This window comes from Macrosteles quadrilineatus, unplaced genomic scaffold, assembly GCF_028750875.1.
Source record: "Macrosteles quadrilineatus isolate MER2022 unplaced genomic scaffold, UCM_ALF_1.0 Scaffold_2__2_contigs__length_208266976, whole genome shotgun sequence".
Classification (NCBI taxonomy): Eukaryota; Metazoa; Arthropoda; class Insecta; order Hemiptera; family Cicadellidae; genus Macrosteles; species Macrosteles quadrilineatus.
Genome location: NW_026542595.1, coordinates 183,020,230 through 183,047,308, shown reverse-complemented (window position 1 = coordinate 183,047,308; position 27,079 = coordinate 183,020,230). Strand labels below are relative to the sequence as shown.

At 31.7% G+C, this 27,079-nt stretch overlaps 1 protein-coding gene across 8 annotated transcripts in view; it reads right to left on the bottom strand.

Moving 5' to 3' along the window:
• The window catches only part of LOC128985410 (kinesin light chain-like), a 145,973-nt gene that overhangs the window by 42,499 nt on the left and 76,395 nt on the right, over positions 1-27,079 (bottom strand). For all 8 annotated transcript variants that reach the window (XM_054404871.1, XM_054404881.1, XM_054404879.1 and 5 more), the window contains one exon: positions 13,405-13,678. In XM_054404871.1, the coding sequence (XP_054260846.1) occupies positions 13,405-13,678 (274 nt within the window). The remainder of the gene's footprint in view (positions 1-13,404; positions 13,679-27,079) is intronic.

Here is a 27,079-nt window from a genome sequence, read left to right as displayed (position 1 = left end):
AAAAAATGTTTCCAATCTGACAACTCCTAGTATAAAATAAATAAAATATAAAACGCCGCAACCAGTAATTTGAAAAAAACTTTGACTATTTATTTTTTTTGTTCCTGATATTTACATTTTTGATTTTGTATCATAATTATGTATTATGAAGGTTTAAAGTAGGGTACATTTATTTAAAACAAAATAAGTACTTTGGTATTTTTATATATAATATAAAATAATAAACTAGTGTTGTCATGGGGATTTTAGTTCTGCCAATCACCTGCGATTATCTCAATACCGTGTTTTTTAGGTTGTTATTGTACAAAAGTTAGAATAACTCCGTTAGTACTATACTTATAGTATTCAAATTTTCACCAGACCTTCTTTATAAAGTAATAAGGGATTGTGTGTATAAAAACCCCTATAGCATTACATTTACTAAAACTATTTATGTTTACGCTTAATTTTTAAATTTTTTTAGCTTTTTTTATATTTTGAATAAAGTGTCCTAAAAATCTTGTTTTGTTAGTTACCATAACGATTATACACAGAATGACTCATTATTTAATCCTGAATCAGGAAATAAATAGAATATGTCATTCAGTTCAGTAGTTAAAAAGTTATTCTCAATACCGAATCCCTAAAAATTTGGGTGAAAAAAACTAAAACCGCATATACATTTAGTAAATAAGTCATAAATTCAATTTTTTGGACCTAAATCTTCTAAATAAGTCGAGTATAAACAAAATATACTAATTAGGTTGACAAAAATTAAAAAATAAAAATAAAGTTGGAGATAGTGGCGTATCCCCTTAACGATTTTACTGCGGTCGCGGGTGACGGTGATAATGTCCCTTTGTTGCAGCCCGTGGGGATGTTCATGATTTTGCCACGCTCTCGTATACCTATGATTGCTTTGACTTGATTTAGGAGAGATGTCCACGATTTCATCCACGATCACGGGTGTCAATGATGATGTCCCCTTGATGCATAAGAGATATTCACGATTATTTCCGCGATTGCAAGGAATTTCCACCACAGGGGGAGGGGGAGGGCCTCTCAAGTAATTTGGCCTAGGGCCTCAAGTACCCTAAATCCGGCACTGTATATATGATTATTTACTACTTATCCTCAAAGATTAACACCTTTATATTGGCTGATCTAAGAAAAAGTATTAATAATAAATAACCTTAGATTACTATTGGTTTAGTCTTAACTATGTAGTTTTCAATTTAACTTTGAAAGAAACGAAATGGAAATTAATACACATAGGTAATATTTACATGAATTATTTTAACTGATCTCTAAGTAAACTTAAGTTTATGAAAAAGTAAAGCAAAACGTTAGCTATAAGATAATAAACCAATATATTTAATAAAAATGATAGATTAGAGAAGCTACAACCTTCAGTTATAATTATAAAATAATAATACAAAAATAAAGTAATGAATTTAGCACTTGCATACATATGTTGAAAAGATATAGGTACCTAATTTAGTTTAATTTAGCAATAAATCAGATTCAATTTCCCCAAATAAATATCCCTTTAGTAAATAATGATGAAAGATAAATGGAAATTAAACTTAGCAAAACAAAGCAACAAATGGAACTGATCCTGAAAAAAAGTTGCAAATTAGTTTTGACATGAACCAATTAGTGACTAAACTCTGCTCCTGTCAACAGATCAATGACATCAGTGACAGATCGGTGACAGGGATGAACAGGTTAATGTTACGGGACTACTCAAAGGTAACATGGTAAATCCATTATGCTATTGCTATTCATGTCTAGTACATGTCCTCAGGGCAAAAGTGAAATAGTTAAGCTTATTTTATCATTAAAACACAGAATTTGTTAACCTATAGCTTTTACACTATTGAGGTAAAAATATTATCCATGATTATAAAGTTTATTTTCAATTACAGTAGTGAGATTTTTAAAATATTTACAATTGTATGGGTAGCCAAGTTGTCATAGTGCTTGCATTCAAATCTTAAGGTTCCAGTTTCGATACGGGTCTGACTTAGGGGAGGTACGATTGAGGCATTAGTTCAAAATTCCTCCGTGAACAGCGCTGTAGTAGAGAGCACTTTGGCAATGAAGCACTAATCGCTAAATAGTTCTGTTCATAAAATAAAATTATAAATGCCTCAAATTCAATTTTATTATTTTTTAATTATAAAATTTACCATCATAACCTAACCGAACTAACCAAACTTGCTGATAATAAAATAATATAACAAAAGTTTAGTAATAGAAAAAATAATTCTGTTAAAAAAAAAACTAGAAATTGCTCAATTAAAATTTTATAATGACTTAATAATAGAATTAAACTGTCATAACCGAACCAAACTTGCTGATAATGAAAAAATCTTGGACAAAAAGTTAATGATACCGGCGGGATTCAAACCCGGGACCTTCAGCATATCAGTCCGGCACGCTAGCCACTAGACCACCGAGGCCGATGGCTTCAGGTCGTATTGTTACGCTAATGGCGTTCCCTCAGCTAATAAGAAGCCCACAGCTGTCATCGTAGCCTCTTCTATACCTCCCCTGAGTAAATACCTTTCGATTCTAGGTAAAATCGATTCTGGTCCCAAATACCATTTGTCAAAAGGTCAATATTATATAGTAACAAGACCAGGGTTTGGACAGTTTCAAGCCAATGGCATTGAAAAACTTATTTGAAACTAAATCCCAAGAACCAGTCAGTCAAGTCATATAAAAAAACAAAAAAAACAATACCATCTTTGATACAATCAGAAATCAAAATCTGTCAAAATATAAGAGATGCGGCAGTGTAGAACTTAGATTACTTAACGATGATTAATATAACATCCAATTTAAGATTAAAATTCAGAGACATGTCACAGCTATACTGAAGAACTAACATCAGCTTGATTACCATAGAAAAACAAAACCTGTCATTTAACAGAAGCTTGTACGGTTAGTGACAAAATAGTCAGAATTGAAATCCACAATCCAAAGTCAAAGTCAGACTGAATAACTCAACCAGAAGAGCCATAAGTCATCTCGAGTGCTATGATATTCCAACTGAGGGATTTACGACGGTCAGCTTCATCATTTATTATTCATCTCTCCGCTCGGCCCACGGCTCATTCTTCCGTTAAACTGGACATATGATTGCGTCAGTGAGAAATATACGTTTTATGTAATCGGCTTTCATAACTAGATTCTAGATGAGCACCTAGTTTCATTTCAAGATTAAAATAATAGATCTATAAATGACAAGGAAATAATAAGTTTTTTTTTTATTTCTACTGCCTAAATATTTGTTTTGTGGTTACCTCAACTCCACAACCCTTTTGGAACAACACAAACTTGGATTAGAGAATCAGATTTTGCTTAGAAACGGTTAGTATCATACGCTTATCAAACTTTCAATAAACTGAATCGTAATTTCATTGCCAAATTGAATTTCAACAAGTTTACTTTAGCCGGTTGGCCGTAGAGATAACCTGATTGGTTGTCATCCCTCGGCAAACACAGATAATACAATAAACCTCACTTCATCCCACCTCAGGGTATAACCTTTGATACAGCGTAAAGGCTGTCCCTAACATTGTTGGAACAATATTGAATTTTTCTGGCAGCTAAATACTGATTAGTGACTTTTACAATAACAGCAATGTGTTGGTTTTTTTTTCTTTTCAAACAGGGAAAACTTTTATTTTCAGAATGGTTATGTCACAAATTAGTTTCATTAACAATTATTTCTAAGAATATCAATAACATGCTCTTTTGTTTTGAAAATATTAAGAGGGTTCCACCCGCGTGAACATGGTCCTACAAAAAAGAACCTTGTGGCATTATTAAAGTGTTTATCGAGGTTAAATAAACTGTAAAATATTCACAAAGATCCAACCTATGCACCGGCTGAACTGAAAATTCTTAATTGTTTATTTAAGTATTAACAACTTAACAAACACACAACAACAACCTACAACTTAACAAACTTAACAAACTAATTTTGAAAATGTGCAATCAATCTTTTTCACATGCGATTTTAACTTCAAAATAATAGTCAACAATTATTTCCACTCCACCCACTACAAGCTCATAACATTAAGATCACAAAAAGCACACAATCATTGGAAAAAATTAATTTTATAATGTTGAGAGCTTGTACCGTAGAGGCATTTTCAGGAACATTAGCATGTTTAGCGGTCATCTTGAATTGACTGGTTAGAACCCCCTTAAGTCACATAAAAGATTTCACCTATACAAGGGAAACAGTTAAAAAGTGTGCTTCATAACATATCTTATTTGACTCTCTGAGTAAAATTAACTTTGAAAATAATATTTCCCTACAGGATTAGTTAAAAGCTGATTTTGAATGGTATTAAATAAGACTTAACACAATTGATTTAAAATGTAAATGATACGAAGACATTTAATTAATTGAAATATCCTACAAAATTTTATCACAGCATTATTTTAGTACACTTGTGGTGAAGATGCATAAAACTCAAATTTGAAAATGAAGTACTCAAAGCTACAAAAACTACTATTGATAATCCCTAAAACCTCTAAAGCAAAAGTGTGAAAATGTTTCACCATGTCATTAGCATGACAGGGTTTTCATGCCGGAAGCAACACTACTGCGGACAGGAAGGGTGTTGGTCAACCATTAGTTGGAACAGTCAATACAGTCTGTCCATAAGCAATGCATTTTAAATGCCAGTCAACTGTGTACTACCTGTACACAACTGGATACTACCTCTGACTATGGATAAAACTAGCCATTCTCATGTCATAGTGTAATAGTAATAGCCTGCTTGAGAATTAATATCAAGTTGTTGAAATGAGCCAATGATTGAGTGTACTGCTGTCAATGACATTCAAAATTAATATGTAAGGTAAGTAAGTACAGTTTTTCTCAGGCATTAGGGTTGATTGTTGTATGACAAAACAAAGTCTTATCCAACTTTAATGTTATTAATGGACAATGGGGATTTTTCATTCATGGTATTCGTCTTGTTGACTTAAGAATTTTGGTTGAAATCCCTTAATTTTATTTATCTAGTAAATGCAATTTAAAAACGTATTTATTCTTTGTTATGATTTTTCAGATTGACTATTTGGTAGATATTAGCTGTGGAAATTCAATATTTTGTCTATCACAAATCTGTAAAAAAAATTGAGTAGCAATACTTTGAATATGATTCACAGTTGAAAACATATGTTTACTTATAGTAAAAAGTTTTCATTGTAAGTTTGGAGTTCAAAATACAGCACCAAATTGATGCTGCTTGTAATTTTGAATGATCAAACTAACCTTGTTGTACCCTCTGATGGTGAATTTAACCCAAACAATGCTTATTAATCACGAATCAGTTGTACTTTTAGATGGGAATAAAAAAACTGGGTTGAACATAGCACTAGGATATTTTAACTATACATAGCTAATGCAATTAAATCCAAAATAAGGTTAATTTGAAGCTAAAAACAAGATAAAGAAAAGGAAAGACGTTCTTTCCACATTATTGATTTTCACTAAGTGGCTTTAAGGGAGAAACGCTTTTTACAAGGCACAATAGTCAACATTAGAAGTTTACGTTGAAAGAAAAGTTTCCACTACACTTGGGAATGTTAAAACAAGTTCTTAGAAACAAACTTTATTTTCACCTTCGAGGAATAATATTCAATAGTTCTTTGTTAACTAAATATACAGGGTGACAAAAAAGTCTGGAAACGGCTTGATATCTTTTTAACTAAATTCGTTAGAAAATTCAAACCTTTCACATCAACTTATAAGTATGAAAACTACTTTTTGCAACAATTACCACTTTTGTACCTTCACCAGGGGATGGCCCATGAGGAATAGGTACATAATCGTTAATGTAAGCATAGGTTGACATGCACATCATTTTAAAGGTCTGGTCAAGTGGAGTTCATTGCCGGAAACCGCGTCAAAAAAGGTTAATCCGTTACAAAATGGCGGCAATCCAAAGTTCTTGCGGAATATACCTGCACAGGCCTTAGTAATGGTAAATACTGATAGTCGACATTAGCAGGGAAATCTGAAACCCGGTTAAATTTGTTTTGAAGATTGAATAAACTTAGTCTATAAGCTAGTTGACTTAAAAATACAATTTCAGCTCTCAAGCTAATGTTTAATACGAGTGTTTACCAATACTAAGGCCTGTGCAGGTATAATTTACAAGAACTTTGAACAGCCACCATTTTGTAATGGATGAACCTTTTGAGGTGCGTGTCCCGGCAATGAACTCCACTTGACTAACCCTTTAAAATTATGTGCATATTAACTTATGCTTACATTAAAGATTATGTATCTACCCGTAAAAAATGAAAATGCTCGGAAAAAGTAGTTTTTATACATGTAAGTTTATGTGAAAGGTTTGAGTTTTCTAACGGATTTCGTTAAAAAAGTTATTAAGCCGTTTCCAGACTTCTTTGTCACCCTGTATATTAACACTACTACTAGAAAATTCAATAAATTCATATCAACTTTTTTACCATAGATAAAAAATATATATATCCTCATGGGTCGTCCCCTGGTAGAGGTAAAAAATGAAAATGCTCGGAAAAAGTAGTTTTTATACATGTAAGTTTATGTGAAAGGTTTGAGTTTTCTAACGGATTTCGTTAAAAAAGTTATTAAGCCGTTTCCAGACTTCTTTGTCACCCTGTATATTAACACTACTACTAGAAAATTCAATAAATTCATATCAACTTTTTTACCATAGATAAAAAATATATATACTTTAGGTATTTGAGAATTTATATTTATACTAGTGGCCTGTAGGGGCCATAGCCCCTAATTCAGACTACAATAAAAAACCCTATACAAAAATACAAATAATTTTTCCTCATAAAAAAAAAAAACTGGTACATTTTTGGTGAAATAACTGTAAACTTAGTTTTCTGCCTTTTTTATGAATAGTACTAGTACCTTCTGACCCATAAATGTATCACCTTACTAAAACAGAAAAGAATAAAAATGATACCCAAAGGTAATGTCTAGACAAAACATTTCACAAAGAATCTGTCTTCAGTTGACTGTTTGATGTCTAATAGGACATTTGAAACTCAGGCAAGAGTAACACTTGAGAGTTCAGTATTGCATAAAGTAGTTTGTTGTTGTTTATGTCAAAACTTTATGACAGTCCCTAAGGACAATAATATTAAGGAAGGAACATCACATGCACAAATGAAGGCTTTGCTCATTATCTTCTTGATTTCCCTTGATGGCTTATTTGAATTTTGACTGTTTGTCTCTTTTTTCATCCGAGTTGCCAACATGGAAAGGGAATTTTTTTATGTAAAGGCCTACTAGACAACAATAATTGAATTGAAAAAAAACATTGAATGATTGCCTAAGAAGATGATAATGTAATTTAATTATAATCTGTGTGATACTGTAGTTTAGAATATATATTATTTACTGTATAAATCCATGTGCAATTTTTTTTCTGAAGGAAAGAATCTTAAGTTTTTGACAGTCTTTTTATGAGATGAAAAAAATATTAAATTATTATCTGGTATTGTGAAATCATAATTATAAAAAAATACATTTCAAGTTCTTAGCAATGTATATAAATTGTATACATAAACCACTTGGTGTATCCAATAAATTTATTTAAATTATGTTTATAATTTATTTATCTGACCTATTTATCTGATTTATCTACAACAAAGTCTATAAAAGTTAATAAAAACGGGTCTTTTTGCCGTTAAATCACTACCACTAGGTTTAATAGACACAAAAAATTCATACACCTTTCCTATTTCTGTAGAGGAACTGATTAATGGTAATTTTTGATACTATTTAAGTAGTATACGTATGTATATATGTTTTAACATTGCCTAGTAATAATAAACAGTACCATTGGTAGTTATGTGTTTCCAGACAATGTCATCAACTATGCTGCGAGTTTAATTTTATATAAAGTGATTTGATTTGACTCCACTTTGATATGGAAGTTATATGTACTGTTGGTAACAAATCAATTCAATAGATGCAGTGTTGCGAGTAAATGTAGTTAGGGTTTATTAAAAGGAAGAAACTTACATACTGATGAAAACTTGAGCATATCCATACCTCCATCAAGCAAAATAATTTTTTTACAATCCTAAAATGTAAAAGTAAACTTATGTAACATAGAAAATGCAAAAGATATACTATAGGAGTACTTAATCACTTGAATGTCCTAAAATATCTAATCCACAAATCTCCTTGTAACTATCTAAAGACAAATAATTTTGTATGTTATTGATTATAATACATTATTAAATTGACAACTTTCTTTAAATTTTAAGACTAGTACTGAGAGTATATATTATGTAGGCTATTGTACAATATTATTTGTAAATTTAAATTATCAAACATATTGCATACAATATTGTATACCGGTAGGCTAACTGAAAAGAAAACAAGAATCATAAAAAATGGTAAACGTTATAGAGAGAAGGTTTTTCCACCGAATATTCAAAATGAAATCCATAAAATTGAAAAGCTTTAAAGCCAAGCGCTTGGGACCAAAACCTTTTTAGAAAGCGATTACTTAAATCCCCCAGGTAAGTTTTCAATCTGTTTTCAAGATTATTTAAATTTAAAAATTTAAAATAATTGTTTTATGGTGCAATCCTTGAGTGTTAAACCCGCAGTTATTATTTAATGGCAACCTCATTAACAGAAACAGCATTAATTTTATCTTCAATATTTTGTTCAATAGAGTTTGAAAAGTAACAAAACCAATCTCAGTAGAGCTGTTAACCCAAACATTTTACAACGTCATATTTGCTGAATCTTAAAACCTTGGCTAAAATTTTAATTATAATTATTATTAACTCCTCACAACTTGCCAATTTAGATGTTTATTAACAAATTTGACGCAAAGTTTGTTATTAAATTACACAAACTCTGCTTTATTCCAGTTACATCGTCTTAAGCATCCAATCAACATTCCTGACATAAGCCATATAATTATTAGAGCAAACACCAGTCTTCAAGAACTATACCAGTACTTTAGTTTAGGGAAAACCTGAACAATCCCTACAACCTTTGTTATTATGGAATAGTGTCATTTGGCTGAACACATATTTTAAATGGATAAATACATACTACAGAAAAAAACAATAGTATGATTATTTTACTTTGTGTGGATGAAGAAAGATACTAAAAATAAAATAACAAGTTATTTGGACATTCCAAACAGTTCTGGCACGATTTGAATGACTTAAGGTTTGAGTTAAGTATAATTTGACCATCAAGCTTTTATATTTTAAACTGAAGAATATTTGGAAAATAACTCTATTGGCAGGCACTACCCTGGAAAAAGCTTGGTGATAACAGAGTCTTACAGGTTCATAACCAAACTGTTTCTGTAGTCCCTATATAATGATAGGTCTATCAGGTAAGGGGATTTGTCTCCGCATTGAAGAACTCCCACAGTAAAAGCCATAATTTAATTTAATTTCTTTGTAAAAAGGCTATCATTAGCTGAATCATAAATTGCTATATATATGTCAAACTTTAAAATATTTGTATGAAGTAACAAAATATATATTTCAAACAAAATTATCAACCACTAAAAAAGTAAATTATGTACACTAACATCAATTTGAAACTTTCCAAATCTTAGAATACAAAGTGAGTGTTGAACACAAGAACATTTCATATAATTTTGTAGTTAACATTTTCCAAGATTCTAAATCCTAAACAAATACTGTAGATATTGTCTTTTCAAAGTTAACTAATGACAAGTGCAGCGATTGGTTCCATTACTCACAGTCTACTAATAAGATACAGTTGGTGGTGAGAGGTTTCGGTTCAACAGTTGATTAACAACGAGGCGCAAACCCTAATTGCTCACCAACCTCCACTAAACCCATACAATCAGCTTTTTAACTTTTCATCAGTTCAACTCTCACGATTTGGAAGCAACCTTTATACTTCTCATTATTGTTTAAGAAGCCAATTAAAATTATATTACCTTTCCGGTAAAATAGTAATTGTTACAAGAAAGGGGCATGCAGCTTTCAAATTTTATTGGGAATAATGTTTGGATGGATGAACCCTTTGTTTCCCCTTCAGTTAATGCTACATGGGGACTAAATATAACATAGAAAAATCTCAAACTTACTTAATACTGTAGTATAAACTATGTAGTGTCAAAGTCGGTTTTATTTATTGTAAATTTGAACTGCCTAAACTGCTAAAAGAAACTCAAATAGTTACAGAATGTGAAATTAGTATATGTCCATGAATTTTGAATGGATAACATAACTTTCAAAATTTGCTGTCAAACAATTGCAGAACACAAACAGTCTTTGCTCCCAAGATTCTCAGTTAAAAAATCTGTTGTCTTTTCTCAGGATTGTACCTACAACCTTCTGAACAACACAGGCAATCGCTACAACAACTCAACTACTAAATTGATGTAACCTTAACCAATGATAACTACAACAACAAACAAAACCAATTAGTCAGCGTATTGAATATTTGTTTAGAATTCCATACAGAATCCCAAGTAAAAGTGAACACTCTGATAGTAAAGTGGCTAAGACTAAACCCTCACTACTAGTGCTTCCCTACACATCTGTCAACCCTAGTGCTGTAAAACACCTGGCCCAGCCAATGCCTCTTGTAAACCGACCAAACTTCCATCACCTCAGATATGAGGTGGTTTCAACTTTTAGGTATAACGATGTTTCACTTTTATAACACAATACAAAGTTTTGAATTGGGTCATGAAAGTTAGTTAGTTTTATTTATGTATTCGTTCATTTAGCCTTATTTAATCCACAGAATAAATAAACACATCACTTAGTAAAAAACACTTATATTATTTTTACTACATAAAACCACATTAGGACAGGACGACGTCTGTCGGGCCAGCTAGTAAGATATATATTCTTACCCCAATATCCCCAAAAAGTCTCTCAGAACTGCTACATGTACAGATAAAAAAACTGAGCATGTAATTTTTAATGGAAAGAGGTGTTGTAAAAGTTATATTTTCCCTAAATTTGTTCCTCACACTAAAGCCTAGTTCACAGTGAACTTTTACCAAGAAGGAAGAATAGATTGATGACCATTTGATACAGAACTACATTAGTCAGAGACAAATGGCTACGTGAGATGTTCTGGAGGCCACAATGGCTCTTTAACACAAGACAAATGATCAGGCTGCAAGTGTAAAGGTGCAAGGAGTCAATATATCGGTTATTCAGATAAGAAATGCTTATGTATTCAATCAACAATAGACCATTGAGCTAAATAATAACAAGAAAATGTTAGCCTAAATTCGTACCCTGAACACTTTTTTACCGAAAATAGCACATCATTAGCAGATTTTAGACAACAAGCACATAGATCAACATCAATTTATACAAATACTTGCAAAAACGATGTACACAAATGGGAAACATATGCAGCATAAGGATTTAAACATTCTTTGACATCATAAAGTTTTACAGGTTTTACGTAAGCAAAGTAGATAATATTTAATTTTGATATCACAAGTTTCATGAAGGAATTTTAAAACTCATCTTCCAATTTATTATAAACCTCAGGAAAAATATCAATCAACAGACTGATCAATACAGGACACAGTCCAAAACATAGAAGTCTTTACAAATGTTAAAATACTTTATCTGTTATCAAATTTCATTTTTAAAGTCCAAATTTATTCTCCCATTGTCAACCTCAGTAAAGTAAGACCACAAGCAAGATACAGATCAATGCAGGGACACAGTCAAGGTCAAGGTCATGATGGTAGTCTGTATATTTAGCCACAGGATGACTCACTGTCAGCTATTGATCCTCACAGACATGTCATGTCAGTAAATTTATCAAAACCAGCTTAAATTGACCTCAGCTTGACGAAAGCTAACCTAAATTATTGATACAGTACCTAGGATTTAATGGTCCTGTAATTGAATAGGTTTAAGAGAGACTTAGAAAAGGACTTGGCTAATTAAGCAAAAGATCGCAATGGTCAGAGTGGTGCAACGGAGATAAAGTAGTACGGAAAATAAATGAAAATATGTCTAATAACACTTAATACTTATATTTACACAATTTTTTAACAAGACGGTAATTGCATAAGAAAGATGATAGTGGTAATCGGTTTTGAATGTACATTCCAATCATCATCAGACCCAATAGGCCATTCTGACCAAAAGCGGAGGGGCTAGGAGCTAAGATTTTTAAGAAGACACTGTTAAAATTTGGTATAACAATGGCATACAGTTTTCTACCCTTAAAGTCAATAAGTACAAAAGATTGGTTTGGGAATAAATTTATCACAACCTAACTGAACGCCATCATCAACATGATCATATAATACAAAACTTCTGTAAGAGAATAATTTATTACTCAATGAATAACACTCTTACACAGCAGACTTACACAGGTAGAAACAATAAATTTAGCTGGGTCTAATATGCAGATGTTATAAGGACTGATACTTCCGTGTTGGTCACTCCACTTCGCGATTTAGACTTTCAAAAAACCAATATATTTAACAAAAATACTAGTGTACGATCAAAATTGATAGGAATACATAATACAGTACAATAGAGTAAGAATATCAAAATTGAAAATTGTGATAGCTATTAGCTGTCTTAATCGTCTTTCAGAACACCAAAAACCCTTATTTTTTAGAAAAATATTTAAATCTCCTAATACCCACAACACCCAGTTACTGAAAAGATATTTTTAAATCGTAAAGTTGAAGCCTGCGGAAAGTCGGTTGGAAAAAAAAATAAAAGTAAGAGACAATATGGTAGACGTCATCAATGATGAAGCAGTTGAAACTGATATGCACGCGACAGTCGATGAAGCTTTCAATTTATCTTCCATCTTGCTGTTAATGGAAATTGTTTACTGCTTCATATTCATGCCATCCCTAACTACACAGCTAAAATGCAATATTGACTGCAGCATTTTTGGTGAAATTTTTTGAGATGCCTGCGAATGTGAAAAACTTTTAAGATGGAAGAATTATATTGATTTAATTATTGGCAAAAATTAGCATCTGCGCTTGCACAAACATCTTTAAAATAGTTAAGAGTACATGAAAATAACTGAATAATATTTTGTTTGTGCAGGAGGTGATGCTATCAGGTGTTCAAACTATTAAGTGTTGTTCTACAATTAGGTACTGGATTACCGAGCTTTGTCATACCATCAAGTGGTTGACCCAACTGTGTCTTACTATAGAGTATCAGACTTTTTAAGTGTTGGATTAAACTGTGTGTTGTATTGTCAAGTGACGGATTTTTAAGACTAGAACTATCAAGTGCTGGATTAGTGTAACATTACCAAGTTTGTTGTACCATGAAAAGTGTTAAGATTTTCATGTGTCAACTGAAGATACCTACTTCAGTATCCAAAGTCTACTCTACCAACAACATATAAAGTTCATTTACCTGAGCCTCTCCTAGTCCAAGCTCTATCATGTCCAGAGACTTCTGCACGATGCCCTGCTTCTCCTGGATCACAGTAGCCTCTGCGCTCTGCACGGCGGCCTGGGCGCGCTCCACTGCGCTCACCGTCAGTTCCACACTCGCCGCCGTCAGCCCCCCCAGTATGGAGTTGTGCTCATTCTTGAGCGCCTCCAGCCCTTGCACCACCGTCTTGGTGTTGCTGACAATCTCTTCCTGCGTCATCTGCGTCATCCTGCCAATCGACTCGATCTTCTTCCTGCAACAGACAGAGGGAGATGAATATACAAAACAGGTAAGATGGTACGGGTTGCATGAGAGAATTGTATTTTAGTAGAGTAGATTAGATTTAAACAACACCGAGACATCAGGGTGTGTATCTGATGACGAAGATGAGTGTTTGGTTTATGTGATTGTTCTGTTAAAAACTAACATCAGTTAGTTCTTCAACCAGGACAATTTTTAAATCCCCAATGATCAAGGATAGCTGGGTACAGTTTCTAAAACCTTCGAAAAATTTAAACTTAACAAAGACTTGCAGAAGTTACATAGTAACTTTTGATAATGAAATATGAAGGATATATTGAAGATGAAATTGAAAGGAGAGCAGGAAGATGATACCTGAAAATAGAGAACTTTTGTGACAATGGTAGAGTAGAAATATTAGGCCACTTTATCATTTAAAATGACAATGTAAAGCATAAGAAAAGCATGGAGAGATCAACCAGAAGATAAAACCAGAGATTTTGGATCTTGGTGGTATCAAGATGAAAATACCTAACAAAATATTTGCACACTTTTTAAAATAACTTATTAATAAATTGAAATTAAATTAATATGTTTTACAATACATTGGCTCTCATCAGTAATACACTTTACTGAAGCACAATTAAAATTGCACATAAGGACAACTGAGTACAGAATTAATTCAGTCTGTGTTAACTGAAACTTTGAAACATTGTAGAGTTAGTTAATGAAGTAACTAACATAAAGCGCACAAGCCCCTTATCCACAACAGTTTTAGCCCAGACATCTTGTAAACTTAATTACCCAGAGCCACTTGTCATGAGTAATGAAACAGCATTCAATTACACTTGTTTTTTCTTTCAATGAAATGTTCATCAGTATTCCGTTCCAGCTTTTTGTAAACAGGTTTCTACTTAAAAAAAAAGGATATGTGTGACAATTTAACAAAGTACGTTGTTATTTAGTAACGAAGATAAATACTAAAATAAATAGATAAAATTAGAAAAATAATGAGGTGACTGTCTGTTTTTTTTTTACTACACAAAATTCAACTGGACAGACTAAGTTTGAAAAAATATCTAACAACTGTACAAACAAGGTTTTAGATATTTACCATTTGTATATCTTGACTTAGGGCTTTACCCAAGATCTTTAACAATATGAATCGTAGGAGCATTAGGAAGTATACTGATAGGTCTCAATCGCAAGAGAAAATAAACTACTGTATGGTGTTTACTTTGGCTTTGGTTTCCTTTGATTTTATGTCTAACTGACTCACAGTCATGCAATTAGATTATTTTATAAAAGAAAGAATGTTTATTTATTTTTTGGAGATACAATTTATTATAGAAACAATCATAAGTTACATGTGTGATAATATAATCTTCTTAAATAAATTTAAAATAAGTAATTTATTTTGTATTTATGGACCCTATCATAAAGCAAACCTAAGCTACGAAAGGCAAAGGTGAGGTAAGCTACTAGTTGAGTTTATAAATTTTAAATAGGGTATTTATAAATAATTTGTAATGATAATGCATAATATTATGGTTTAAAATAATGGACTTAATTTCCAAAACATGTCGTCAAAATATAAATAATTATTAAAAAAGGGTATTTTGTTGACTATGTTTTTCATTTTTATTATATTATTAGTAGCCCTAAACGTGCAAGAAAATATAAATAATTTTTACAACTAAATAAACAATTAAAAGCCACTGTTGAAACATAAATTAATTTGTTTTCACAACATTGCAATGAAGAAGGAATTATTCCCTCGTCAGAAATTATAATCTTAAACAGATTTTACCAATGTGAGTTTAAGCATACTCAGTAGACTTTTAAAATGTGTACATTTGCTCTATTAATTTACTTATACTATAAATATATACATTACAAACTATTTCACAAAAAATTATTACTACCTTAAACATCAATTTACAAAAAATATGGTTAAGGCTCAAATTTAATTATTGTCTTTGGAATATTTGCAAAAAGAGTGAATGCCTTGCATGTGAACCTCGTCTATTCTGCTGGTTTTATCATAAAATATTCAAATGTCAGCTGGAACCTTCCCCAGCCGCATGCAAACTATCCATCAAGCTTTCTTGGCCCAAAATTGGTTTTTGTGGAATATCAATATACTAGAACTAGAGTAGTTAAAAATTGGCTACTAAAATACAAAACAGTAGATTATTCAGGTTTACTTTAAAATTAAAATAACTCTTAAACATTATTTAATAAAGCCTGGATGAATTTACAACACATCAATGAAATGTGGTGGAGGTAATGAGATTTTACAAAGGATTATCACAAACCTAAACACACAAACCTATTCATGTCCTAAAAACCCCTCAGGCTAAGCATGGTGCTTTTGAGTTAAAGCTTTTTGAAGGCAAATATTGCTGGTTCTCCATAGCTACAAAAGCAAAAACCACAATGCTTGCATTTACATACACTTACATTTACACAAATAGCTTTAATTTTGTCCCATAAAATATTAATTTTTTTGTATCAATTTGATTTTACTAAACAATTGATTAACTTTAACAGAGATAATTGAACAATGAGTAAAATCAAGCTTGATTTCTAAGACCAACAGTGAATGTGTAAAAAAAGAAATATTAGGTTCAAATTTGATTTTATTCTGAATGTACAGAATAAACAAATATAATTTTATGCTTCTAATTGGTGCATCTTATGTAATCAATTAGTTGTGTTGTAGATGTTTCTACTGTACATTTTAGGAGAATAAAATATGTACAATAGTGCTTTCTCTCTTACTTATTCCAACCTCCAGAGCAAGGATAAAACAAGTACTTGACTTTACAGTAAAACAAATTTAATCACTTAAAATAAAGTCCTGCGATAGAAATAGAGTTAAGATGAAAACTTTTATGATAATTATTCCCAAGAGACACTTATATTATTTTAGCATCAATTAATTAAAACTTTACAAACATTGAAATGTTCTTTAGAGATCTACGGCATTTGCCTGAGTAAACTTTCCACTAGTCATCCTTTTATTCACAATGCTTTTATCATTAATTAGTTTCTAAAGAGTCTATTGTTAGTAGGGCAATGACATAAATTAATTTGGTTATTAATTTTACATTCAATGAGTGGCTTACACAGGCTACATTATAATTGTTCAAGCACAATAGTAGGGTTTAATTGAATATAATCTCCCAGAAATATTTTACTGAACAATAAAATTCCCAATCTAATAAACTCTACATAATTAAGCTATATTATTAAGTTAGACACAACAAGTGGCGTTAGTAAGTTATATTATACAATCGTAACTGAACTTTACTTTAGGAAACTAGTGATTAATAAAAATAGAATAAAAGTTATTTTATTTACATGGCTTGAAAATGTTTACACAACAAGAGGCTAAAAGAAGTCTATTTGTGTCCGTCTATTTTTGTGTGTGTTTAAAATTAGAGCATTGCTTTCAATAAGATTTGTTCAGTGTTCTCTACAACTTGCCTTCACTCCTTGTAATTAAAATTAAGGACCTGAAAAAATTCCCTAAGGTGCCAATTTTTTTTTTTTGCCTTTTACATTACTTCAGGCTAGACCTATAGTCCAGGCGCTGAGGGGGGTTGAGCATGCATAAAAGTGTAACGAAATTTGACTTTTGATTGTTGCTATGGGTACCTATTAGATGAAGAAAATCGATGTTGTCGCATTTCTAGGTGGTTAATAACATGGGGAGGAGGGGGAGAAGTTGGGGGGCCGCCCGGGGGGCCGCCGCGCACAAAATAGCTTATATCTCAAGAACCAAAAGTCATATGAATACGTTAGACATGTCAAACTGTGCACAAAAATGCATTCAACAAAGAGATTATGTAGTAGTTTCACGGAAATTGACAAGAAGTTACTAAAAATTATATTTTTAAATTTACGATAAGTATAATCAGGAGTATAATGGTTTTTGTTGTTGTTTAGAACCACTAATGTTTTAATTGACAACTTTTGAGAGTAGTAAACAATAGGTAAATAGTATTTCTGTATAATGAAACTATTGCGGTACATAACTTAACAGCTATACAGTCCTCAGATCCAATAAATATAACACAAACAAGGCGCAAAACGCGTCGCGGTCATTGTTCCTGCTACCGTAACTATTAATGGCGAGTACAGTTCAAGCTGAGACTTATATTATACTTTTAGAAAGGTGGAGATTCTGAGGATTCATTTTCATATATATATATATATATAATGGTATTGAGCTACTATTATGTAGCGAGAAATATAGTTTGTAAAAGAAGAGAGTTCAAAATATATTTTGGTGGTGGATCGTTTCCATCGCCATCTGAAACTGCAATAAATTCCCTACAATTTATATATCTCCGAATCTGAGGTTGGATATAACAATTTTATGTAGTTTTGAAAAGGTCATAAAAATTATGTTTTCGTAAAAAATGTTAACATTTCACATTCTGACGTAAATTACTCAGGAAATTTCGATTTCAACTACATTTAACTATATATTTTTAGAAAGAGCTTTTACTCTTAAATTATGCAGTGTAACCATTGTAAGCTAGGAATACAATGGAAACTCCATGTACAGTATCTAAACTTAAATTTATTTCATTACAATACAAAATTGATGGTAAAAGAAAAGAAACTAAGGGTTCACAATAAAAGTTTACAAAGGGTGGCAAATGAATTTACTAATTTAAGCTTTAGGCTAGGCCTATTACAATAGTCCTAATTTAGGTTGAGGGGTTTATTGCATGGATCTTTATCTCAGGTGGGGTGATCGAGCAGCGTTTGAATTTAATCTTGTGATTATACAGTATATAGCCTAATTAAATATTGTTTTAAAATATAAATTATGTTCGAATTATTTTCTGATAGGTTGAATTAATTAATGTTCTGAATAAGCTTCTATTAGTTTCTTGACTTTAAAGTTCTGGTACAAAAGTTCAAAAGTTTGGCTTAAAAATATTCTAATGGCTTCTATCCAAGGAAAGAAAATGTCTACTGGAGTGATCTCACCAAAATTGATGTCTTCTTCACAGTTAAATTTCTTGATGTATTGTAGTTATTAATGTTTGTAACAAGGACGGATCTTCTTTAATAAAATTTCACTAATTTATTCCAAATATATGCACTTTTTTAAAAAATTTTATATTAAAATATGCAGTTTACAGTTTATATCTTCATACTAGCTCAGCACTCTTAGAAGTGAGGAAGGTTTGATGCATTGTTGCGTTCACATATGTCAATGCTGACTTTATCACGGAAAATGTAGGCAACTGTTCACACATATATTATAACAATTTTCATTTGCTATAGAGCTAAATTTGAATTTTGAAAAGTTATTGAAGTAAAATTATATTGAATTTGAAGCAATTTTGTTACAAAAAGTTATAGGCTACAGAACTATGTATATATATGTAGATATGTAGGTATGTATATATATGTAGATATGTAGGTATGTATATATATGTAGATATGTAGGTATGTATATATATGTATATATATCTGTAGGTATGTATATATATGTGTGTGCAGATATGTAGTTATATATTTACATGAAATAAGGTTATTTGAAAATGTTCTATATTATATTGTATTGAATCAATAACCTATTGGTCTAATGGTCTGTTTGGCCATATATTATACAAGGTTTGATAAAGGGGGATGGATTGACATATTGATAAAAATAAAAACATATGGTAAAAATTAAATTATTCTATTGAAAATTTTTGTGAAAATACTGAATTGTTACAGCAGTATAATATTTATTTACTGTTGATGCAATAAATTTATTTCTCATACAACAATGAAACAAAATTTGGTAATTAAAATAGTATTGTAGTTTTTTTTTAAATTTTATTTTTATGCGTATTCCAAAAAAAAGACATTTCTACGTAAGGAATCATATTTTACACAACCTTAACATTTGGATAATATGGATAAAAACATTATTTTTATGATTTTTGCGGGTTGATTTAGACATTTCTAATTTGCATAATCCAAAAATTTGCAAACCTCTTGCTACTACGCCTAAAAGCATATTATTATATTCTACATTTATCACTGAAACATAATATATAATAGATATCTACTTATATGGGCATGTAACTGTTCTCTGGTGAATTATATGGTACCACTACTAAAGGGCCAAAATATAACCACCACTGGTACCCAGATAGGGCCAAGGATTGAGAGAGAAGAAGTAAAATTGTAATGCTTCGGACTTCAACTAATCAGTTGTCCAGTCCAATTTAATTGTTAACGATTGGTGCGATGATTCGTTGCATTACTGTCAGAGACAATGAGGGGTAAAGAAAAAATTACCTCTCTTTTTAAGTTTTGAGTAGTGCTTTTTGGCAATTAAAATACTGTCACAGGTTAATTGTGCACACAACTCGCGTAAATAGTGTTAACGACACTTGTAGAAATTTTTAAGGCACTCGCCAAGGCTTGTATTTAACATTTTCTACTCGTATCGTTTACACTACCCTTACGCGATCGCCGAAACAGCTGTTGTGCCAGTTGTGCAGCCTGGTCAGGTGATGGAAACGTTCAACCACCAAAATGTATTTTGAACTCTCTTCTTTTACAAACTATATTTCTCGCTACATAATAGTCGCTCAATACTATTTTATATATATATGAAAATGAATCCTCATAATCTCAATCTTTCTAAAAGTATAATATAAGTCTCAACTTGAACTGTACTCGCCATTAATAGTTACGGCAGCAGGAACAATGACCGCGACGCGTTTTGCGCCTTTGTGTTATATTTATTGGATCTGAGGATTGTATAGCTGTTAAGTTATGTACCGCAATAGCTTCATTATACAGAAGTAAAATTTACCTATTGTGTACTACTCTCAAAAGATGTCAATTAAAAAATTAGTGGTTCTAAACAACAACAAAAACCATTATACTCCTGATTATACTTATCGTAAATTAAAAAAATATAATTTTTAGTAACTTCTTGTCAATTTCCGTGAAACTACTACATAATCTCTTTGTAGAATGCATTTTTCTGCACAGTTTGACATGTCTAACGTATTCATATGACTTTTGGTTCTTGAGATAGAAGCTATTTTGTGCGCGGCGGCCCCCCAACTTCACCCCCTCCCCCCCATGTTATTAACCACCTAGAAATGCGACAACATCGATTTTCTTCATCTACTAGGTACCCATAGCAACAATCACAAGTCAAATTTCGTTACACTTTTATGCATGCTCAAACCCCCACAGCGCCTCGGCTACTAGGGGTGTCGGCATTATCACTTAGATAAAATTCATTGGTGACTTGGCGGGGATCGAACCCGGGACCTCAGGGACTGAAGTCCCGCGCTCTAACCACTACGCCAGCTCGCTCCCCTAAGGTGCCAAATAGGTAGTAGAACTATTAAAGTGCATTAATAAAACTTAACTAACATTTTTTCCTGTCTTCACTAGCAATGAAACATTTTAAAAGGGAAATCATAAATTTCAAACACAATACTTGTGGTAAAGGTTGTACCGTTAGTTTATGAACATTCATCAAAATATAATATAAAATTTACATGCAATTTTAAAGTTTTGTTTCACACCCGTGTAAATCTTTAGATCCCACTCAAGGTGGAATTTGTATAAGTTTCAAAGACAAATGTAGCCCTGACTGCGGAGAAGGCAACAATCTGTTCCCTACAACTCTTCTTATTTACCCAATATTTAAGCTCTATCTTGGGCAGATTTTTTAAATACTTTCCAAAAGCTTGCGATTACAATTCATTTAACTTAGAGTATTTATTAATAAAAACACTTACAAATATATTTATTTTCAAACTGTTACTTCTTGGATTAGAAATGTATTTTTTATTTCATTCAATTTTGCTTCATTATTTTTTATCCAACTACTGTATAAAATTAAACACCCAAAAAAATGATTCCACCATTTTCAATATTGAAAAAAAACTATAGTAATAATTGCACACCATATGAATTTTATAAAAAAAATCTTGGAAAAAACTTCAGGGTAGCTGGTTTAGAAAAAGAATACAAATACAATTCCTTGTTATTTAAGAGTTTATGGCAAACATTTTCCAACCTAAAAAACAAAGCGTCTGCAATAGTCTTTCATTCTTAAATCACATAAACTCGAACCGTTACAAAAAATATATTTGAACGCAGAATCCTTATTCATTATTTTGCCAAATGAATAATGAAAATCTTATAAACAACAAAAATTTGGTTTTCTTTTCCAATTTCGTTTGGCTATTTTACCCGACCGGTTTTCTTAATTGAGGACTCAAATTGAAGGTTTGCACGCACAGATTTCACATCAAGCATCGACATATATTAATCTACAGTCCACTCGACTTATGGGTAAAAAAAATTTGCTCCCCATGTATATTTTTTATGGGAGTTAAATTTGGTTTTTTTTTCCGGGTTCGTTTGGCTCTTCTACCCGACCTATTTTCATGATTAAGGTCTCAAATTGAAGGCATGCATGCACAGATTTCACATCAAGCATCGCCATATATTTATCTACTGAATTACTCGACCAAAAACATAAATTTGATTTTTTTTTAAATTCTACTCCAATTTAAGATGTATTTCACCAGTTATAATTATATAATTCTATATATTTTAGTCTAAGAACCTTCAGTGAAATACTGGCTTTCTTAAGCTATTAGTTGGTTATTCAAATTGGACGAGTTTCAAGCAAACGCAAGGTGAACCACTAACATAAAAATTATTTTTCATAAGGTTTTCTATGATGAAAAACCAATAGCTAGTATTGTTTATGTTTTTATATATATTTTGGACCCAAAGTAATCAGTAAACTATAGGCTTTAATTTGGGCTGTCGATAGTTTGAATTAGTTAAGTTAAAGATACTGTATTACTCAATTAAAAATTATAAATTTGATTATTTCTAGGCTGCAGAGCAACATTGGTCCTCTAGTTCGATTGATTATAAATCACAGCTGTGTTATACTGGTGCTGGGTAACAAAATTACTGCATCGATTAAACAGATTAAACATGCTGAGTTGTTGATTCAGCTCAATGTAATAGGCTCAGCTGATGTTCAAGCCGGATAACGGAATAAAGCAGAATTAGAGTTTTGAATAATAATACTGTGCATTATAAAATTACAGTGTTTCATTACAACCTTTATAATGTAACAATGAACCAATAATGTATCAAACCACAACTATATGATTTACAAAATTTACATTTTCTGAGGAAATGATAACAGTAATTTCTCCTAAGAAAATGTAAATTTACTAAATCATATTGATTATTGATTTTTTTATTGGCATAATTGCTTCACCAATATCTGAAATAAATTTACTATGATAAGCTTCAAATTTACTTATGTTTTGTCATATTGCAACTGAAAGTGGAAACACAATTTATAATTGTATTATGTTACAGTTATTTGATTATCTATTTGATTTTGAAGGATAATTTGGATTACATTTCTAAGTGTAATATACTCTGGAAAACAGAAGAATATTAATACACCTGATCACTACATCACTAAAGTACTTCAGTACGTAGTAGACTTATGCCTACGTGATCAATAATTAATTCCTCATGGTTCTAATGATAGTGATATTACACTGTTATGGTCAACATCACAACACAGCCTAGGCACCATAATATCAGATAGTGTCATCAATGTGCTATTTTAGTAGTTCCTAGAGACTCATAAGCAGTGTGTTGCTAAGCCCACATCCCCCCAATATGTGGCACATTATAATACATGCAAAATGTGTACATTACATGTGTCAGTGAATACAGTTTTTATGCAAAGAACATTCATAATATTTCAAGATATTTATTTGTAAAATAGGTGCAGTAAATTTTAGACCTAATAATCGAAAGGGCTCCAGTTGGATTCTAAGTAGCAGTATGTTTTATCTATGGTAGCATTTTGATGATTAAAAACTGGACCAAACTATTCTTTATCATTGGGACATTTACTTGAGATGGAAACTTTAGATTTCACCTCTAATAGTGTTACTTAACCAATTAACCACCTTTACATTTTGAGCTAAATGAGAATGTAGAGTGTGCAGAGTGCAGTGTGTGTTGTGGATAGGGAGATAACATGAAGAACTTCGTTATTGGCTGGTCAGCGTTTTTTTTTAAGTACTGAACAGTATAAAGTTTGATAATAAAGGAAATAAACACAAGGCCACAGCAAGACAAGTGGCAACGCTGCATCCCCAGCCTAAAGAAACAGCTGTTGAACTAATAGTTCAGTCTTCATTGGAAACAGATGTAAAATTATATTATAGGATTACCTTATACTTATACATATACTACTTCCTTACTAAAAACTGAAAGTTATAAAATTTACTTCTTTAATATAAATCTCTAGAAACTAATTAATTAATGTGTATATAGTTGTACTAAAAAAGCAACTCATGAAGATTACTCTTAGGAGAAAGTGCATTTAGTAAACTACGAAGAAGCAAAGTGAATCGCAAATCTAAAGGTCGTCATTACCCAGAGGAGAGTAGGGTACGATGCTACATAAAACCAGCGTTTGATCTCTTATGTGTAGGATATAAACTAGGATGGGCCATAAGGGACCCACTATTGAGCTTAAGTTTTTAAAAGTTTACACACACACTTGTATTTGAATGCACTTCATACGACTGAATATTGCATGTGTTTTCGATGAGGGAGGTTTAAAAAAGAACTGTCTATTCTAGCTTTGAGTTTTTTATCGTTTATTGTTATGATCGAAACACTATAAACAGTGTGCACTGATGATATTCGAAGAATTGATTACTTTTTAACACTAATCGAAGTAAGAAATAATCGGTTACATCATAATCGCCCATATGTAACATCTTTTGGCATTGATTGCATATGTTTACTATGACAAATGAATACAAATAGGATATAAATTGCATTTAGACAAAAACAAAAGTAATACCTGAAGCAACTACTATAGTAATAGGACTTACATTAAGTGTCAACCAGTAAAACCTAAAGTGTTTACTAATGCTGTAGGCTAATACCCAGAGTGTCAACTAGAAATTCCTGAAGTGTCAACGAGTAATACCTAAAACATCAACTAGTATACTTGAAGTGTCAATTAGTACGGTACATAAAAAGGTGAAATCTTATAATCAAAGTGTTAATCAGTTACACCAGCAACTTGATCTTAGGTGGCTTTTGCACATATTGAACTATTGTGACACTAATCTACATTAAACTATGCAAGGAAATAAATTTTAAGAATGTTGTCTATTAGGTTTATAAATTATTTCATAACAATTTTGACAACAAAGACTACTGGCTTCAATCACGTGGAAACTGATGTAATTGTCTCCTTTAGGTGTCAATGATATCAATACTATGTGATGCAGTAATAATATATAACTGATGTAGCAAATAACATTACTATAGATATAGGAAAATTTGCATCATTGATGTAGCAAATAACATGAGGACATATTGAGGTTACCCAACATCACTGGCATGCACTGCTTCACTGTTGGTTCACTCTGGTGCATTATTCATGCTAAACAAACACCCTTCAGCATGTCAAACTCTAGCTAGAGTAAGCTCCTACAAATGCAAACAGATTACACTTGTACATTAGTCCCGTTTTTTATTGTATACTTAAATACCCCCGCCGACCTGCCGACTAAGCGAATTTCTATTTGTCTTAATTGATTTTCAATTAAATATATTTTAATAACATTAGGTTTAACGAGTACCTAGGTTTGCTGCTACAAGGAAACTAATAAAGTGTGTTTTTTTTGTAAAATATTGATAGCTTAGTACAAAATGAATAAATTTGATCAAAATACAAAATATATCCATAAACAAGCAAACTACAACATTTGACAATATTCTCCATAAGAATAACATAGGGTTACAATTTTTTTAATTTTCTCCGTTACTATTAACCGAACAAAAATACTTTTATATACTAAATTAATTGTTTTTTTTTAAGCTCTTTAAAAAGGTCTAAAAAGAAATTGGGAAATTTTATGTTTTGAGGGTCAAAAGTGAGAAAAACCAATTTTTACCCCATAAAACCCCGTAAAGCCCCGTTCCCATGGTCCGATCATGCTGGTTCGCGAACTCATTCAAGTTTAGCCCGCTTTACACCTTTAAACCAAATTTCATCAAAATCTGACAAAAATTACTCAAGTTATCGCGTTCACGGACGTATATATATATATATATATAAGTCTCTCTATATATATATATATATATATATTTATATACATACTAGCTGTAACCCGCGGGCTTTGCCCCGTTTAACTTCTTAATTTTCAAGATTATCTCGTTCGCATGGCTCAATCACGTCCTGGTTAGTTTGGAAATCCTGGAAGTTTGTTCGCTACGCTCACTCACTTTTAGGTTGGAGCTCGTTCGCTCCGCTCACTCACCTTTAGGTTGGAGCTCGTTCGATGCGCTCACTTGCCTTCAGGTTAGCTCGTTCGCTACGCTAACTCGCCTCCAGGTTGAAGTTCGTTCGCTACGCTCACTCACCTTTTGGTTGCAAATTAGCTGTTGTCATAAATCTAAAAGTAATAATAGTGCTGCACCCTGTTGGTAATCCTTTTAACTTTAATGCTATTGAACATCATAGAACAGAACCAACTTGTTTAATTGAAACAGCTGTTAAGATTCAATAATTCCATTTCTCATAAGGTTAACATGGGAAACTCCAGAGCCACTGGGGCGGAGCCCGAAAGGATTTTTGAAATAAGAATATGCCTATATGTTAATCGGGAATGTAAGCTATCATCATGCCAAATTTCAGCCCAATCCGACCAGTATTTTTCGCGTTCACTTGTCACAAACATACATCCATACATCCATACATCCATACATCCAAACTTTCTCATTTATAATATTAAGTAGGATATCAAAATTTGAACGAATGGTGTTTTTGGCCTCTGGGGACATCAAAATGAAAAAGTAAATCGGTCCTGGGCTTAAGTCTTACCATGAGACCTACGGTAATAGCTACTTCCCTATAAGGAAATTCGCTAAAATGAAAATAACATTATGAGCCTGTGATTTGCAATTTTGAACTTAACTCTTTGAAAAATGGCATAAGTGATATAAGTTGTCTGGGCCAAGTGTTATGAATAATATTACGAATAAAATGATTGGGTATTAAGTTTTAACCAATTTACATTACATTTTAATGTTCAAGTGAAAAATGTTGGAAATGAGTGTAGTAAGTTGGCTAACTAAACAATTCTGAACTTGAAATTCTTTTCCTATGTTACAGACCACAGACAAATACTGTCTATTTAAGAATGGTTATGATTATTACTCAAAATTTGCAACAAACTCCCTGCTTATGAGAGGTCAGTGTGATAAGATAAATTAAAAGTATGAAAAATATAAATTTAACTACTGTACTAATATGAACATAATCAATTACTGCTTTATATTACTT